The sequence below is a fragment of the Helianthus annuus genome, chromosome 16, assembly GCF_002127325.2.
Source record: "Helianthus annuus cultivar XRQ/B chromosome 16, HanXRQr2.0-SUNRISE, whole genome shotgun sequence".
In the NCBI taxonomy this organism is placed as follows: Eukaryota; Viridiplantae; Streptophyta; class Magnoliopsida; order Asterales; family Asteraceae; genus Helianthus; species Helianthus annuus.
In genome coordinates, this window is record NC_035448.2 from 63,227,702 (window position 1) to 63,245,602 (window position 17,901).

A 17,901-nucleotide genomic window follows, 5' to 3' on the forward strand; every position below is an offset into this window, starting at 1 on the left:
GAACTCTCGATACTCTGCGCTTAGCATATTATAATAATAATAATAATAATAATAATAATAATAATAATAATAATAATAATAATAATAATAATAATAATACACCTTCTGTCTTCGGATGTCACCAATTTATCACAAAACCTCAGTTTGTCGAGAAAGATCCCCGTGATCTTATCGATGGATTTGCCCTTCTGCCTGAGCTGAATGAATTCCTCTTTGATTCGATTTATAACCGCCTTGGGACTGTGGTGTTTAAGGAATGGCACCTTAACCTCATCCCAAGTCATTGCCCTAGCCGCTTCGCTCCCGATTTCCTTTTTCTTGTTATCCCACCAATCCTTTGCCTGACCTCTAGCTGACCCGTACCATAGGCTACGAAATCGTTCGTGTCACAGCGGGTTCTATCAAATACCCCTTCAATATCACTTAACCAACATTGGCATATTATTGGATCCACCTCTCCATTATAAAGTGGCGGTTTACATGCCATGAATTCCTTGTACGAGAAGCCCTTGCGTTCTCCCGACTTTTCTTTAGCTATATTGGTACTATCCTCCAGGTTCTTGATTCTCTCGTCAACTACTAATAGTACAATGTTCTGGATTTTATCAATAATGCCGGATAAGCTGTTTTCAATTGCCTTTCCTACTTCCTCGGCAATCACCTCTCTCATTTGCTCGGTGACTATCGGCACCGCATTAGCATTACCTTCGTCCGTCATCTTTAAAACTGAAATGTTTACATCACGCGTTAAACATTTCATCTATAGCATGTGGTTTATTTACTTCGGTTTAGTCAAGTTCGTAACTCGTTTTAACTGCTCTTAATTAATGCACTTTCCAGGTTTGAGTGTGTTAACACGCTCTCCCCATGCACGTCCATTCACGTTTCCCCTCTATACTTAATAAATCTACTTGAAACAATTAGCTCTTACCGGATGCTTGATCAAGCTTGAACCGAACACACTTTGTTAACAACCTTGAGCTCTGATTACCAATTTGAAACACTCGACTTAAATCTCTATTATTTTAATAATAAAATACGGGCCTTTTTAAACAAAGTGCATATTTAGCAAAACTTAGCTAATAAGGTAAGATGTACATAATGTAGCAAGTCAACATAAGCAACCATCTAGATTAAAACATTCACCACTACTGAGTTTACAAAACAACATCGTCTAGACATGTTTGGACTTGTGCGGAAGCTACAAAAATGGTGTTCGGTTCTTGAGTTCACACTTGATCGGCATCCGAAACTAATAAGCATCACCTGAAGTCAAAACCACATAAGTAATTAGTTTTGACAATAATAACCGAGCCTAGACAAGTCCTCATGACGAAAACATAACAAAAATAATAAAATTATGGTTTCAAGTCTGTCGCGCCACGCGCCAGACCCAGTCATCATCTTCGCGTGCCGCGGGCGGCCCCGCGTGTCGTGCCAGTTCCTTGTGCCCCCGTCGCGTGGCGCGGGGAGTGCATTTTCCAGCAGGTCCAGTTTCTGGACCTGCAGTTTGCCCAGCTCCGAAAATTTACCAAAAATCTAACTTTGAACCATCATAACTTTTTACTCGGTTGTCCGTTTTAGTCCATTCTTTTTCCTATGAGTCTGTAATAAAATTACAGAACCAACCATGTAGATTTCACATCACGGAAACCGAATTTCGAACAATTAGTTCATAAAATCCCTGATTCGATTATCCAACCCATTAGCAATAAGTGCAAAATACCATTTTTCCGTTCTAAGACTTTTTGGACATAATTTACCCAAATCCCCGGGCTTATAAACCTTGGCGTATTCGTGCCACTCCATGGCTTTACGCTCACGTTAAAAACTTAATGCGTGTTCCTAAAAATTCAAGCATTCCGTTTCAAGCGACACTTACAATTTATTTCCATTGTTTGACTCGATATCTCGGATTCGTAGACTTAATTTAACATAGCCAATTCATTGGCGTAGTATGATTCAACACTTAACGAAATATGAGACTTTCAAGTCTCTATTCTCGTGATCCTTTTTGAAAGCATCATTTTGACCCGTTTGGCTATCTAGCGAAAACCATCACTTTATTTACAAGCCAAACCTATTTCCAACCTTTATTTTGACCCGTTTGATTGTCGTGTGAACTTCGCCACTTCAAAGACACATCAAACGCATCTATTACACTACGACGCTATTTATACATTGAACCCAAACATGTATGCATAATTTAATGAGACTAAAGTCACGTACCTTTAGAGCACACCCTTCAATCGCGTATCCCCTCCGGCTTGTCCGCTTGACGATCCGGATTCTTTGCCTAAAGAGTTCAATTCATAACCAATTTAGAACTCTTTTCATAGTCATTAACGCATAATTCTCTACAATAATCAAATATGCGTTTTCATCCGATTTTAACATTTAATCCCCACTTAGGCATTTTAACAAACACCTAGTAGGTCAGATTTTTACATATTAAAAACCAAGTTCATGACTTGAGATTTTTATCTAAATCAACTTCAATTAGGCAAATTTACTCATGTTTTAACATCAATCTTTCAGGAATACTTCATAAATTCAAACTACACTAGAACAAGAATCATAATACTAGCGTTTACCAAGTTTCTACAAAACCCTTTAATCACCCTCAATGGTGTCCATGGAATTTACTAAAATTAAGCATGATTTCAACAGGTATTTGCCTAGGGTTTACTCCTAGACACTATATTGTTCTTATTACATCCTCATAACAAACATGCAACATCAATTTCAAATTCCTTAAGTTTATTCAGAATTTCAACTAGAGATTCCTTATGAAATTCACATACCTTATGACTCCCCTTTGAATGGAGATCACGAATTTGTGTTTGAAACTTGGTTTGGAATAGATTTGAACTCCCAATTTAGTGAATTTTTGGAAGAGCTAGGGTTTATGGGAGCTCTTGTGTCGCCCCCTTGTGTTTGATCGACCAGACACACCTTTGTGTGTGTTTGGTGTGTGTTATTTTGTTTTTATTACATTGAGTTTCAAGTTCTACAACATAAGCCCCTCCACTTTTGTTTTGTTTATACTTTTGGCGTTTTTAACTCTTTCATGCTTCACTACATGCCAACTAACTAACTGGGTTATTTATTTCCTAGTTAGCTTATTCTCGTTTATTTTGTACTTTATAATTCTAATATAAAGTTCTATAAATTTTGGGGTGTTACAATAGACAATAAAGTAACGCCAAAACACCACGAACAAATGATAAAGAAAATTCACCTTCAAAATAAGAAACTAGTTATTAAATTCATTATTACAAAACCAAATAAAAAGTTCCGAAAGATTAAAAATCAAAAGTAATACATAAAAGACTTGTCTTTACCAAGTGATGTAAGAGGCTTAACCAAACATGGCCTTTGATTGGCAAGAACCCTTACGATCAATCTTGGATACCGAGACTACTTCACACTCTAAAGATGGATAATGGATGATGGTGGTGGGTGTTGGTGTCGTAGTGGTGGTGGAGTGGTGGCAAAGTTGGAGAGTAGTGGTTTGCGAAGGGATGCCTTTAAAGTGAACCAAGCACCCCTATTTATAGCCTGCACAGAGCTCTGGCCACGGCCCCGTGTCTAGTGGGCACGGCCCCGTGGCCAGGCTTTTCTCTTCCTTCATTAATTGCAAGTGTCAGCAGAGGGTCCAACACGGCCCCGTGTCCAGTGGGCACGGCCCCGTGTCCAGTGGGCACGGCCCCGTGTCCAGTGGGCACGGCCCCGTGGTCAGAATCGTATCTGTACTATCAAGATTTTGCAAGATTTTGCGTATCTTTGCGTTGACCACGCCCCGTGTTGAGCTGAGCACGCCCCCGTGGTGAGCGTAGAAGCTTCTACAGGTTTGTCTTCTCTGCAGGCACCTGACCACGCCCCCGTGTCCGACTGGGCACGGCCCCGTGGTCAGTCTTCTGTTGTCTTGTTTTTGCTTTGAGGATACTGCCGAGGGGTCGGGCATGTCACGTTTATTCCTTTTCTTTGTATTTATATTGGTTTTGGCTGTATATTTGTTCCTTTTGTTTGTTTAAGCTCATTTAGTCCTGTAAATTCAAAAGGAAAACAAAAACACACTTTTTCCAACATTAGTACTAAAAAAGGTTAGTTTTATGCCTCATTTGATGTAATTTATATGATTTCACTGAAACTGTGTTTAGATATAAATGGGTGAATAACTGTACAGGTGTCAAAGTTTATAAATACGGTTTTACTCTTGTAGACCTTAAAAGTGATGGCTATGCATCTGAACCATTTGTTCTCGCAAAACATGTCAGACAAGTGTTTTTTGTCAATGACCTGAGCAACCCAAGATATCACATCGTGTTGCAAGGTAAACGACGTATTATTGGTGTTGACAATGTCACTAATGAGGAAGAATACGACCAGTTTGATGATCTACTACCATTTTCAGTCGGTATTCAACCAGGTAATTACAGGATTGAAGGCACCACATACTTACGATCTGACCACAAGGAAGGGACGTATTGCTGATAAACCACATCAAACTAAATGATCAAGGTTTAAGATTATATACATACACACACATTTTGTATTATTTTTTTAATTGTAGTCTATTAATACATTTTTATTTTGTACAGGATGAAGATAAGCCATGTGATAGATGATCTCATTTTTATTGGACTTTTTCTAGTGAAAACTTCGTAAAAGATTGTTATTTTGTGTCTATTTTGTAATTGTAACAAGATTTTTATTGGTTTTTTCTTGTTGTAAAGTTGTATAGTCAAATAATTTTTCTTTCGCATCTTAATTAATGATTATTGTTTGATTGGAAGTAGTACATCATATTACTCAACTAGATGATTCAGCCCGCACATTGCTACCAAACCCAAACCCAGGCGGAATTTGATAGGTATTCATTTAGTTCCTCATAGTAACAACACTTGCTATACCAAACTAAAACATAAAAAATAAAGTTTTAATAGTACTGGCATTCGGCATAACAAATAAAAAAGACATCCTGATTTTTATATAACAGATTGACATGTCTATTCTAAAACTTTTACAGCAACTCTTCTAAAAGATCTTAAGCAAATGTGTATATATCATTTATTTAATATTTATATTTGTTTATAATAAAACTCAGCAATTTAATAAAAAAAACGTTACGTCGCAAGGAACTAGATTTCCTCACCATAAATTGTGGCTGGGAATTTGGGCATGGATCCAACATTGTTGACCAACTTTTTAAAAGTTACAACATTATAATTACAATATTTATTAAAAACAAACTTATTCTAATTAACAAAGACCCACATTTGACTAATTTGACAACGTCACGAACATCTTTACACACACTTCAATGATCCGCGAACAATGTTTTTATAACTGGACCGAACATTGAACTGGTGGCATTATTAGTGCGCTGGCCAAAGTGGTCTAACCGGATTTAGTCACCGCATAAATTTATATAAAGTTAAAATATAGAAATGCAAAAAAAATAATTAGATAACAAATAATTAAATGTATTTTTTAATAATGTTGGCACTCATGTAAATAATTAAATATATTTTTTAATTATGTTGTCTCGTTTATTTAATGAGCTTAAATTTGGCTTGAGTTTGTGTGCGAGATCATTTAAATTCAACTTGATTTAAGCTTTTAACAAGTCTCGACACTTAATGTCACATAACTCAACTCTTTTACCATACAAACACTTTCTAAATAACTTAATATATATCAACTGTAATTAAACTAGAATCATGTGAATACCAACCGACGCCGGAGTTTCCCTGCCTATCGCCGGTGGCTCGACGGAGTAGAAAAGATCGGATTAGCGCTCGAGGTCGCCTCTTTTGGCTTGACCTTTATCTCTAATCTGTTGCTTCGAAACTCCCATTCGCCGTCCGGGATAGTTTTCGTTTCCTTGTGGTGCCAGTGTGCCGGAATCCTCTCGGTACTTTTCTACCTACTTTTTCATCTAAGAAGGGGTACGGGTGCTCGACGGTGATAAGTTAAGTCCGGTTAGCGTTTGGGGATTGGATCGATCAGTTCTCTAGAACTTTATCGTGTGGTCCGTTCATCCTAACAGGTTTTTATTTCATCCATTCGCTCTGTACTCGTCTTAGATAGCTTTTACATGATGACCGAAGGGGAAGACGAAGGGGGTTGGAATGATGTTCCGTCCAAAAAGAAGGTTAAGAATCAAGGCTTGGGGGGCAACAGGAGTGGTAGAAGGAACATAACAAAATTTTACATCACCAATCTTCCTATGGGATACAATACTTGGGACGTTGCTGACTTTGTAAAGGTGTTTGGAGAGGTTGCAGGGGTTTTCATAGCGAGGAAGAAAGACAAACAAGGAAGACGCTTCGGGTTTGTTAGTTTTAAAAATGTGAATGATGTGAAGGATATGGAACGGGCTCTCAACGGCACCAAGATGGGAGGATCTAAACTTATTGCTAACCTTTCTAGGTTTGCCAAGGAGAACGAGGGCCGTTTAGGGGGGGGAGAATGTAAACGGGAGAAATTATGAGAAGACTCAGCCTAAACCGACTCAGGATCATGTGATAAACAACAATTCTTTTATTAATAATGGGAAAGGAAAATTATTTAGTGAATTGTTCTCTAACAACAATCACAACCATGCAGCATCTAATGAAACGAGGAAGGCTTCTGAAGTGAGTGTTGAGATTGCTGATGAAACATCCGCGTTTAAGGAGCTAATTGGCTTCGCCTTGGTCGGAAGGTGTAAGAACTTGAAGGTTTTAAGGAATCTTAACATCTTATTATCAGAAGGGAGAGTATCGGGAGTTTCCCTCTGCTATATGGGTGGACTTTCCATGCTTCTCAAGTTTGACAGCGAAGAATCTTGTTCCGATTTTTTTCTTGACCACCAAACTTGGAAAGATTGGTTCATCAAACTGGACCCTTGGGAGTGCCAACCGCTTCCGTTCGAGAGGTTGGCTTGGGTTAGGATAATCGGCGTTACCATGCACTTAGCTGATAACGACGTCCTTAATAACATTGCTGAGCGTTTTGGTAAAATAGTCCACGGTTCTCAGATGGAGGTGGAAGACGTAATATATTGCTAAGTTGGATTGGGTTGTTGGTTGGAGAAGGGGATAGGATTCATGATCATGCTACGTTAAAGTGGAGGGATAAACAATTTCGTGTTTGGATCGAGGAAGAAATCGTTGATTGGGCCCCGGATTCGGTTGGACGTGTAAAAGTTTTTGACGAGGACGAGGTGTCATCGGACAATTCTGGTTCTGTTGATGCTTCTCTAAACGATGGTACTTCGGTTCTGAGGTCGTTGGAATTCAGGATGGAGGATGAGGAATACCAAAAGGTTGATAATGACAATACAGCTGAAAATTTGAGGAAGAGTCACGATGTGGATCTTGGAAGTGGGGGCACCTTTTCACATTCCAACACTGTTGGGAAGCAGAATCAGACCTTTGGTGGGGCCCTAGGCTCAAAAAGTGGCGGAAGTCAAACAGTAAATAACCTTTTTTTCTTTAAGTCGGCAAATAAGGACAAGAGGCCCAATAAAAGAAACGTTTTCTTGAGGCCCAGAATTAAAACCCAAAGTAAACATGGGAGGCCCAGTCCCAACTCGGCTGAGAGACCAAAGAAGCGGGCCAGGGACCATGGAGAATTTTTTATTGACCTTAATGTGGACCCTTTTTCGAGTTTACGGTTTGGAGTTCAAACAGAGATGGAGAATCAAGTAGTGAAGGATTCGGCTAGGATTCCCCATCAGCCAGTTACTATGGTGTCTTCTGATGATAAGGAACCCGACTCAATTATCAGAGCAGACGGCAGTAAGGAAGTTCAAAATGAGGAGGTCGCAGATACTTCTGACCCTCTGGCTAGTGAAGAAGTGGAGGCTGCAATTCGTATAGGAAAATTGGTGGGTGCAGAGCTTGGCAATCACAATGATCTTGTTATGGAGGCAATTAGAAACGAAGGTATGTACGCGGTGAACCCATGAATATTCTTTCTTTAAACATTAGGGGTATTAATGGGGGTGCTAAGGCTTTGTTGGTTAAGGAGTTAAGGATGATGAACAAAATTGGTGTGATCGCTCTGCAAGAGTCTAAACTGGAGTCTGTTGCTAGAGCTAATCTTGCGGGGTTTTGGGGTAATAATAATTTTCAATTTTCTTTCACGGCTTCGGTTGGTCTGGCAGGAGGGTTAATTTGGTTATGGGATCCGTCTTTTATTAAAGTCGAAGACACTGTTCAGAATAGAAGCTTTCTGTTAATTAGAGGAACTTTAATTGGTAGTGGGACTTCTATAAATTTGCTTAATGTTTATGCTCCACAAAGTACTGTTGCCAAACGTCAGTTGTGGGAGGAGATTTCGGTGCTGATAAACTCTTATGATGGTCAGTGGGTCTTAGCGGGTGATTTCAATGTTGTTCGCTCTCTCGATGAGAGGAAACATTCAAAATTTAAAAAGGCTTGTGCTGAGAATTTCAATAATTTTATTTTTGAAAACGGGCTCCGGGAATATCCTTTACAGGGGCGTAGATTCACTTGTTCAAGGGATAACGGCAGAAAATTAAGTAAGTTGGATCGGCTCTTAGTGTGTTCGGAATTTTATAACTAGTGTCCTTCGGTTTGTGCGTGAGTACTCCCGGGGAGACATTCAGATCATTTTTCGATTATTTTGGAGGTTGTCGATTCGAAGTTCGGTCCTCGTCCTTTTCGAATCTTTAGTTCATGGATTGGACAGCCGGGTTTCGAGGAGGCAGTTACTGAGGCAGCTGAGAGTTTTGAAGCGAGTGGTCCCCCTGACGTCAGTCTCACTTCTAAATTCGCTCACATTAGAGCCCGGTTGAGGATATGGAGAGATGACTTTTTATCTAAAGAAAAAGAGAAAAAAAACTTGGCTTTATCTGAACTGGAGTTTTTAGAAAAAGAAATGGAGAATAGGGATCTAACAGAGGAAGAAGAATGGGTCTTAGCGGAAAACAGAAAAATAGTGAAAGATGTGGACTTTAGGAAGAATGCCGACATCAAGCAAAGATCTCGTGCGAAGTGGGCCTTAGACAGGGACGAGAACTCTAAATTTTTTCATGCTTTGGTTAATAATAGGAAAGTTGTCAATTCGATACACGGTCTCAATATTAATGGAGAGTGGTGCTCCAAACCTGCGATAATTAAGAAAGAGATTCTCTCGTTTTTTTAGGGAGAAGTTTAAAGATCGTGCTCCAAGTAGACCGGATTTCGTGTGCCAGAACATTAAGAAAATTTCGGAGGCGAATAGTAATTTTTAATTGAGCCGTTTTCTGAGTTGGAAATCAAAAAGGTTGTCTTCGCTTGTGGGGATGAGAAGGCTCCGGGCCCGGATGGGATGAATTTCAGATTTATTAAACACTTTTGGAACTCCTTCAAGGAGGATTTTATGAAGATTTTTGATGAGTTCTACAACACTGGGGATATTAACTTAGGAAGTGGGGCCTCTTTTATTGCCCTGATTCCTAAAGTCAAAGATCCAGTTTCGCATAGTAATTACAGGCCCATTAATTTGGTGGGAGTGATTAGCAAGGTGATCTCGAAAGTCCTTGCCAATCGCATGAGGACGGTTATGGATGATGTCATTTCAGATTTTCAGTCGGCCTTTCTTTCAGGTAGATTCATTTTGGATGGCCCCCTCATTGTCAACGAGATTATTTCTTGGTTTAAAAAGAAGAAATCCAAGGCTTTTATTCTTAAAATAGATTTTGATAAAGCATATGATAACGTGAGTTGGAAATTTGTTGTTAGCATGCTACATCAAATGGGATTTCATAATAAGTGGTGTTCTTGGATCATGGGAGTTCTTAAATCGGCGAATTCGTCGGTTTTGGTTAACGGTTCGCCTACTTACACTTTTAGATGCGAGAAGGGTATGAGACAGGGCGATCCACTTTCTCCGTTTTTATTCTTGGTGGTGATGGAGGCTTTGTCTTGTATGATTAATAATGCTAAGGAAGCGGAGGTCATAAGAGGGATCCCAACGCCATGTAACGGGTCGAATATTTCCCACCTCCTTTATGCAGACGACGCTATTGTCATGGGAGAATGATCTAGAGTTGAAATTATTAACATCGTGAGAATTCTTCGTGTTTTCTTTCTCTGTTCAGGTCTCAAAATCAATATCGACAAGTCTAACCTTTACGGTATTAGAGTGGGATTGGCCGAAACGGGAGAAATGGCTAACCTGGTGGGGTGTAAACCAGATTGTCCGCCATTTAAATATCTTGGTCTCAAAGTGGGGGCTAACATGAACCGGATTGCGAACTGGCAACCGGTAATAGAGACTTTTCGGGCTCGCTTAGCTAAGTGGAAGTTGAATATGCTCTCCAATGGGGGTAGGGTGGTCTTAATTAAATCTGTTTTGGAAAGCCTTCCGACATACTATTTCTCTCTTTATAGAGCTCCTAAAAATGTTATCTCCGATTTGGAGTCTTTGATAAAAGGTTTTTTGTGGGGAGGATCCTCGGAACAAAGAAAAATGCATTGGGTTGGTTGGGACATGGTCACTCGTCATAAAAAAGATGGAGGTTTAGGTTTAAACAAACTTGACATTGTGAATACGTCTCTTTTGTTTAAATGGGGATGGAGATTCAAGACGGAAGGTAATAATCTCTGGAGAAAAGTCATTAGTGCTCTTCATCGGAACAGGAAGGGGTTTGAATGCATTCCGTATAAAAAATCTCTTACTGGAGCTTGGAGTATTATTGCTAAAGTTTTTATTAATACAAGGGTTGGTGACAGGTTACTTAAGAATTTTGTGAAAGGTTCCGTTAAAAACGGAGTGGCAGTTTATTTTTGGCTTAATTGCTGGCTTCTCGATGAACTGTTAAAATCTTTGTTTCCTGAATTGTTTAATGCGGAATCGGATAAGAGTTGTGTCGTGGCCAATAGAATTAAAAACCATAACGGTGCAGTTTTATTCAACTGGAGTTGGAAATCGGAGATCTCAGTGGACGCAATTCAGTCCTCTTTTGACCAGTTACTTGGTATGTTGAATGGGTGCAGATCTCTATCGGTTCTGATAAATGGAAATGGTCTTCGGATCCGGTCGGATGTTTTTCGGTAAAAGGTGTTAAAAGGTTGCTGAAGGCGGAGCAAAATCTGAACAATGCGGTTCTGGAATGGAGTAGGTGGATCCCGTCTAAAGTTAACATTCACGTTTGGAGGTTGAACATGGATAAACTGCCCATGGCCGAGGCTCTTATGCACCGCAGAATTATCATTAGCGACCCGTCTTGCTCTTTTTGTAATGCGGAAGTCGAGTCTGCTGATCATTTTTTTTATCGGCTGTTTTGTGGCTTCTTCGGTTTGGTTCGGTTCGGAATCAGCAAATGGTGCATAATCCCTCAAATTTTCGCCTTTTCAATTCAAGATCTTCTTTCTATTTACAAAGGTCTAGTCATGTCGGAAAAGAAAAAGGATGCTATTCAAGGTATAATTATGACTACTTGCTGGAGTCTATGGCGAGCCAGGAATAAATGTAAGTTCTCGAATGAATCGGTCAAAATAGAAGGTATAGTTAGTGAAATCAAGGCTTTGAGTTTTTTATGGTTTTCTAAGAGATCGAAGTATAAAGATATAGAGTGGAAAGACCGGTGTTCTTTTGTAAATATGTAATTGTTGTTTGTTTTTGTCGGCCCGTCTTGGGTCGTCGTTGTTAATGAAGTTTACCTTTCAAAAAAAACTAGAATCATTTTTAGTTGCATGTTCTGAAAAAAAAAACTACATATTTTAATGCTAAATTAATGCCCCAACACTTATGTCACTTTGTATGACTACAATCCAATAAGTAAGATAATTATAATCGTATTAAAATGTTAGATAAGACTGCGGGGAGTGAGGGGACTTGGGTTGGGGCATTGAGCAACAAGTGACAAGTTAGTGGGGTCACATGGATGGTGCGGCGTGACGGTGCTGCTGGCTCGGTGTGGGTTGGCGTGGCCGGCCATGGCGTGGCCAGCCATGTGACATTTCTTTTTTTAACTATTTAAAATTTCTTTTAAGTAAAATAGAATACTAATTATATTTTTTAAAAAACTTCAAATAAAATTAAGAAAAAAAAACTACGTAAAAAAGGTACATAAAAAATAAATACTTCAAGATTCGCCCATATCATATTTCTTTAAGATTTATTGTTTCATCTTCAATGTTAATTCTAATTTTGGGCCGCTAAGGTGATCAACGTTCATGGCGAGAAATTTCATGTCCTCGCGTTTTTCTTTGTTATATGTTTTTTTATCGTACGCAGCTTGCATATTTTTCATAATCTCCATCCTTTGTTGTTGGATGAAATTGAATGTGTTGATTTTCGTTCCATTTCATCCAACTGGTCGGTGTACAATCCTTTACCCGAGGCAGAACCCGGGGCCGAACCCGATCTCCATCTTTGAACCCGTTTTTCTGACGTGTCTCTACCTGATGGGCGAGGAGAATCATCAAAATCATCCAAATTTAGATCAAGCTCTTGATCACGAGCATCGGACTGAGCTTGGGACGAGTGTGTTCGTGCTCTTTCGGATAATGTTGATTCGCTAGCAACAGGAACTCTTGTGGTTGATGCTAAGAAGAAAGCTTTAGCAGTAATAAAGATGTCCTTGCCTGAGGGCATTAAACATATCTTTAAGAATTATGGGACTTCTAGAGAGCTGTGGGAAGCTTTAGAAAAACGTCATCAGAGTTCATCAAGACAGAGTGTATGAGATCGTGCTTCAGATGTAGAAGCAAATGTTGTGGTAGATGAAAAGAAGGAAACTGATAAGTAAGCTGCTGAGAAGAAGACTACAGAAGTTTCAAAGTGCACGAATGGTATGAATGAACTTACAACAGAGGTGAAGGCAACATCAGAACCTGTAAGTCATACGTGTCATAATTGCACTGAACTACAGGGTAAAGTTAACAGACTATCGGAGCAAAACAAAATTCTATTAGCTTGTTTAGAGAATTTAAAAAAGACAAATGTTCTTTTGATTAACAGAGAGTCAGATTGTTTAAATAAACTCAAATCAAATGAACAAGAAATCATCAGTTTAAAAAGCAAAGTCAATGAACTGTTACAAGTCATTGATTTGGCTCGTGAAACTGTGAAGGATAAAGCTAATGAATTTTCTGATAAGTGCAGGGAATTGGCCATTGCAAAAGACCAAATTATTGAACTTAAAGGAAAGTTAGACAAATTTGGAAAATCTTCATTAGTTAGGACTCATAGTCAAGCAAGTTTGAGAAAGAGTAATGATAAAAAGGGTTTGGGATTTAGTAAAGCCTCATCTTCTAAAAATCAAGACTACTCTTTTTTACCTGATGAGAATGAGTTAACTGACTTTGTGCCTACTACACGAGCTGTAGTGGATCCGATAACTGTGGACTTGCCAAATAGTCCAGATTTCTTTGAAAGAATCTGTTGAGTCTAACAGTACACCTCATAAATCGAATGAGGATACTGAAGACAAAAAGAAGAAAACATTTAAAAAGAGATTTAACGAAAAGAGAATTTATAAGAAAAAATCTTGTTTTAAATGTCACACTAAAGTGCATGTGGCAAGTTGTTATCCTTTGAAGAAAAATAAGCAAAAAGTTGATGAAGTTAAGGATGGGAATAGGGTTGGTTTAAATAATAATGTGCAACCACATTGTCAATATAATCAACCAAGAATTCAATCAAAGACTTCAACATCAGGAAGATTTGATAGACCAAGAAGCAATTTTACACAATTTAGTCATTATAATGGTAAATCAAATCGGTTTCAAAATCAAAATAGAAATTTTGGATATCAAAATCGATACCATACTAACGGTAATCGAAATTTTCAAAGAAGAAACGAACATAGGGGTTTTAGTAACTCAAGTAACTCAAATGTTCAACAACATCCAAAATTTTTTCAAAGTTCATGGTATAATAATGGGCGAAGAAGGTATCAAGATAATAATTTTCGAAGGTCAGAAAATCCGAGATTTTATTGGAACTCTCGCGATCAAAGACCTAGTGGAAGTTATAAATCTTGTTCAACAACGGGTAAAACATCCAAGACACCAGAAAGGTGTGATGGATATTGGTTAGAAGCATCGTATATGGATTTACATGGTCAACCCAAAACCGGTCAGGTTTGGGTTGTTAAGTCTAACTGAGTTGTTGAGTGCGTGTAGGATGATCAAGAAGGACTGTTGATGTGTTCAATAGTGGTTATTCCTGTAAAGCGTTTGAGGTGAATAGTAGGTTAAAATTGGTAACTAACTATTTACTTTAGTGATTGATTGATGATTTATTGGTTAAAAACTTATTGTCAGATTAAAGTGGGAGTCTGTTTGTGTTTAAATTTCTGTTCTTGAAACTTGCTCCATAAAAACAAAAATTTAGGGGGAGAAATCACCCTAAGCCAAAAAGAGTTTAGATAGTGCGTGTGCTTAGGGAGAGTAAGTTATAAAATTTTAAAAATCCAAAAACACTGAAAAATGAAAAACTTAAAAAAATAAAAAATTGAAAAAAAAAGAGATTCTTGATGTGAAAAAGAAGTAATGATAGTACATCAGCAAGTTAGACTGTCACACATGAAAATGAATTAAATTGCTTAAGGGTGATAGCAGCTTCATCGTATGATGTACCAGTAGGCAAAAAGCATGAAATAATCAACTTACCAATGTGATATAAACCTAAATGCACTGAGTATGAGTGGGGAACACATCAGTGGTGTATGGTTTAGTGACCTTAAATCTTGCGTTGATAGATTGCCAAAATCTGAGGTTTTGGGTCTTTATACTGTTATTTCATTCGGGGGTATCAGGGTTGTCCTTCTGCTGCATCCAGATACATGTTGACCTAGGCACAACCAGGATATCTTAAAAGAGCTAAAAATGCCAAAACCCATAATTGAAGAAGCTCTCCTAGAGAGTCATTCAAAATGTGCAAAAATGCATAATTCGTAACAAAAATGGTATTTGTCTTAGCCCTCGTTAGATATTTTGGTCTCTTTGCTGTACGGAAGTACTGACCTGATCACTAATTATCTATCGTTGAAAAATAAAACGGATGAATTCGGTATACTCACCTACTACGAGGAATCTTTGTGCATACCTTGATCGCGGGGGTACATCCTGAAGTGGGACACGCTAGTATATTAGACTAATATTACCTTAATGTATCATATGGTAATGGAACTTGAAATGTTCATGCATTTTATTTAAGTGGACAAACATACTGGTAATCGTCTTGGACTGCTTTTCACGAAAAATTACATAAGGAATTATCAAATAGTGTGAAAACAGTTTGATTTTGTTGATATGATCTTCTTACACATGATTCTCACAAAAAGATGATATTGTAAATATTTTTGAGTTTAGCTTATTTTGTTAGTTTGTTTAAAAAAATCAAAAATACCAAAAATATTTTCTTTTTAAAAAGACTTCCATTTTGAACTGACAAGTTGTTGTTTTTGCATGATAAGATAAAATATTGGTTTATCTTTAAATGTGAAAAAGACTAATGGCTTTTCAAGATACTTCTAAACAAATTGATGTAGTTATCAAAATGAAGTGCAGAATACAAGTAAAGTGCAGATTGAGAGTGAAATGAAGAATGTGTGAAGATGCATGATAGGATCCTTCTACTACATTGCAGAGAGATATGAAGAGTTGGAGTTTACTTGCTTAATCAAAGATTGCTAGCTAACTGATCTACAACGAATGAAAGTTTTGGAGATTGGAAGCATCAGCTAAGGGGGAGTCTATTGATGTCAGAAACTGTTTAGCTGACGCTATCCAAAGACCAAAAGAACACAAGATGTTTGAAGACAAAGTTACACTATGAAGCTATTGTCAAGGGGGAGTCTGTTGGTGCATATTCGGTGACAACAGCTTAATAGTTCGGTTATTTAGTCTTTGGATATTTTGTAATGGGCTTAGCTTATTGGTAAGTGAGTTTATTGTTGTAATGGGTTTGGAAAATGGCCTAGCCCAGTAAGAAGTCCAGTTCACAGACATGTAGTATATAAACATGTTTTGTTATTAGAGTTTGTAAAACTAAGAAAATTCTAGAGAGAGAAAACATTTTAGAGAGAGAGAATTCGAATTTAGGGTTTGTAGAGCAAGATCACAGATAGTGGCTGTGAGGTTGTGAGGTCTTGAATTGATTGTAAAACTTCTAGTTTGGATAATCAATAGAAGACCGATTGATTGTGAATTTCTCTTTTACTACTCCTTTCTGTAATATTCTGATCTAGGGGATTCCGCACTCTAGATTGGATTAACAATTCCGTGACGATCCGTACGAACAAGGGGACCTACAACACTTCTGAATGACTGTGTAAAATAACATTTTTAACCCTCTTAAAAAATCAAATCAAGCCCTAATTTCTGCTTATTATCGTATAGAACCATTATTATGTCTTCAAGTAATCACTATTTTACTTCTAAAAACTTAAATACTCATATCAAATTTTAAATATCATCTCTAGCTGAACCAGTACGAACTATTGATTAGAGATTACAATCTCTGATAATATAAACAACTCCATAAAGTGTTCAACCATTGAAAACCTACTTCACATCAACCCATTTTTATGAAACAAAAACAATCAAGATCAGAACATTGGCTAGAATATTGGCTGAAGATCGGAACAATCAAGGTGGATTTAGTTGCAGAATATGATAAAGATCGGGGGAGCAGGTGCGACGTACCTGAGAGACAACAGCGGTAGAGGAGGAGAGGTGCGACGTGGTGGAGGAGGCCGGTGAGGTGGGCAGGTGCGACGTGGTGGAGGAGGCCGGTGGAGGAAGGAGGTGGAGATGGAGATAGAGGGGTCGATGTGTGAACGCATGTCTCTTTTTTAGGGCAAATGGTATCTTTGTGAAAACTTCATTCATCGGCTATTGTTATCTGAATGAATCAGATTTGAATGGAACCATTCAGAGGTAGGCTTTTTAAGGAACCAAACACATATGCCTCTGACCGGTTCAGAATTTTCCTCTTAATGGAACCATTCAGTGGCAAACAAACAGCCCCTAGGACAATAATTAATTTGTGTTTAAATAACAAGATTGAGGAAAACTTGATAGATGGTTTGTTGATTATCCAAAACCTTTTTAGTTATTTAGCATAATATTATATGTAACTAAATTATAAACCAAAAGTGTTAGCATTTAACTAGTAACTTATCGTTCATAAAATTTATGATCAAAATACATTCAGTTACTTTTTTCCTAATTGGTACTTTTTTCTAAAAATTTAGAAAAAAATCTGAAACACTAAACTATTTTTTGCATATAAATTCAAAAAACATTTTTAATTCATGTTCTAAAGAATATTAATAAAATAATTGATTTTGTAAGAAAATCACATCCGAAATAGTGCTGGCCAGCTATTATATGTGTCATCACCATCAATGGCTGCATTGGGAAGAGATATTCAATCTCGTTCATAATATTTTGAAGTCCTCGTACATTCATACTCCTCTTTCACAAACATACCTCTTTTATCTCTCTTGCTCTTCTTGGTTCTCTGTATACCCCTTTTTAACTTTGTTCTCCCTGGTTCTCTTTAATATTGATATGAGTTTCATTATTCAGGTAGAAGGCAACTATCCCCCAACTATGTTTTTTCATCTCCACCCACCGCTACACCACCACTGCTGCCACCACCACCGCCATGGCTTCCCACCACCGCCACCATCATGCCACTCTCTCTCTCCATGTCAACACAGTCGGAAAACACCTTTGTCAATACTTCCACAAAACCCTCGGAATTACCGCCACTTCGCAGAGGAAAGCCAATTTCTTTGCATAATTTTTCACCACAGATCCGACAGATTAGAGTATGTATAAGGTATAACTGAGTTTGGGTCTCTGGCCTCGTCTCCGACGGAGATGGTTTTTTGGAAATTAAAAAAAGAAGCCCTAAATGGTTTTCTTTTCTTTTTTTTTT

At 38.0% G+C, this 17,901-nt stretch overlaps 1 protein-coding gene across 1 annotated transcript; it reads left to right on the forward strand.

The window, feature by feature from the left end:
- Nucleotides 1-7,956: 7,956 nt before the first annotated feature.
- On the forward strand, nt 7,957-10,041 carry LOC110919364. Its single transcript, XM_022163638.1, has 3 exons — nt 7,957-8,536; nt 8,624-9,057; nt 9,283-10,041. Exons 1-3 carry the CDS (start codon nt 7,957-7,959, stop codon nt 10,039-10,041), a joined length of 1,773 nt encoding a protein of 590 aa, XP_022019330.1.
- The last annotated feature ends 7,860 nt before the right edge of the window (nt 10,042-17,901 follow it).

Excerpts from the sequence above, each read along its gene's own strand:
- LOC110919364 (XM_022163638.1), top strand. The coding sequence starts at position 7,957 with ATGAATATTCTTTCTTTAAACATTAGGGGTATTAATGGGGGTGCTAAG. Across the intron at positions 8,537-8,623 it reads GGATAACGGCAGAAAATTAA|ATCATTTTTCGATTATTTTG; the intron begins GTAAGTTGGATC and ends GGAGACATTCAG. Across the intron at positions 9,058-9,282 it reads CTAAATTTTTTCATGCTTTG|GTTGTCTTCGCTTGTGGGGA; the intron begins GTTAATAATAGG and ends GAAATCAAAAAG.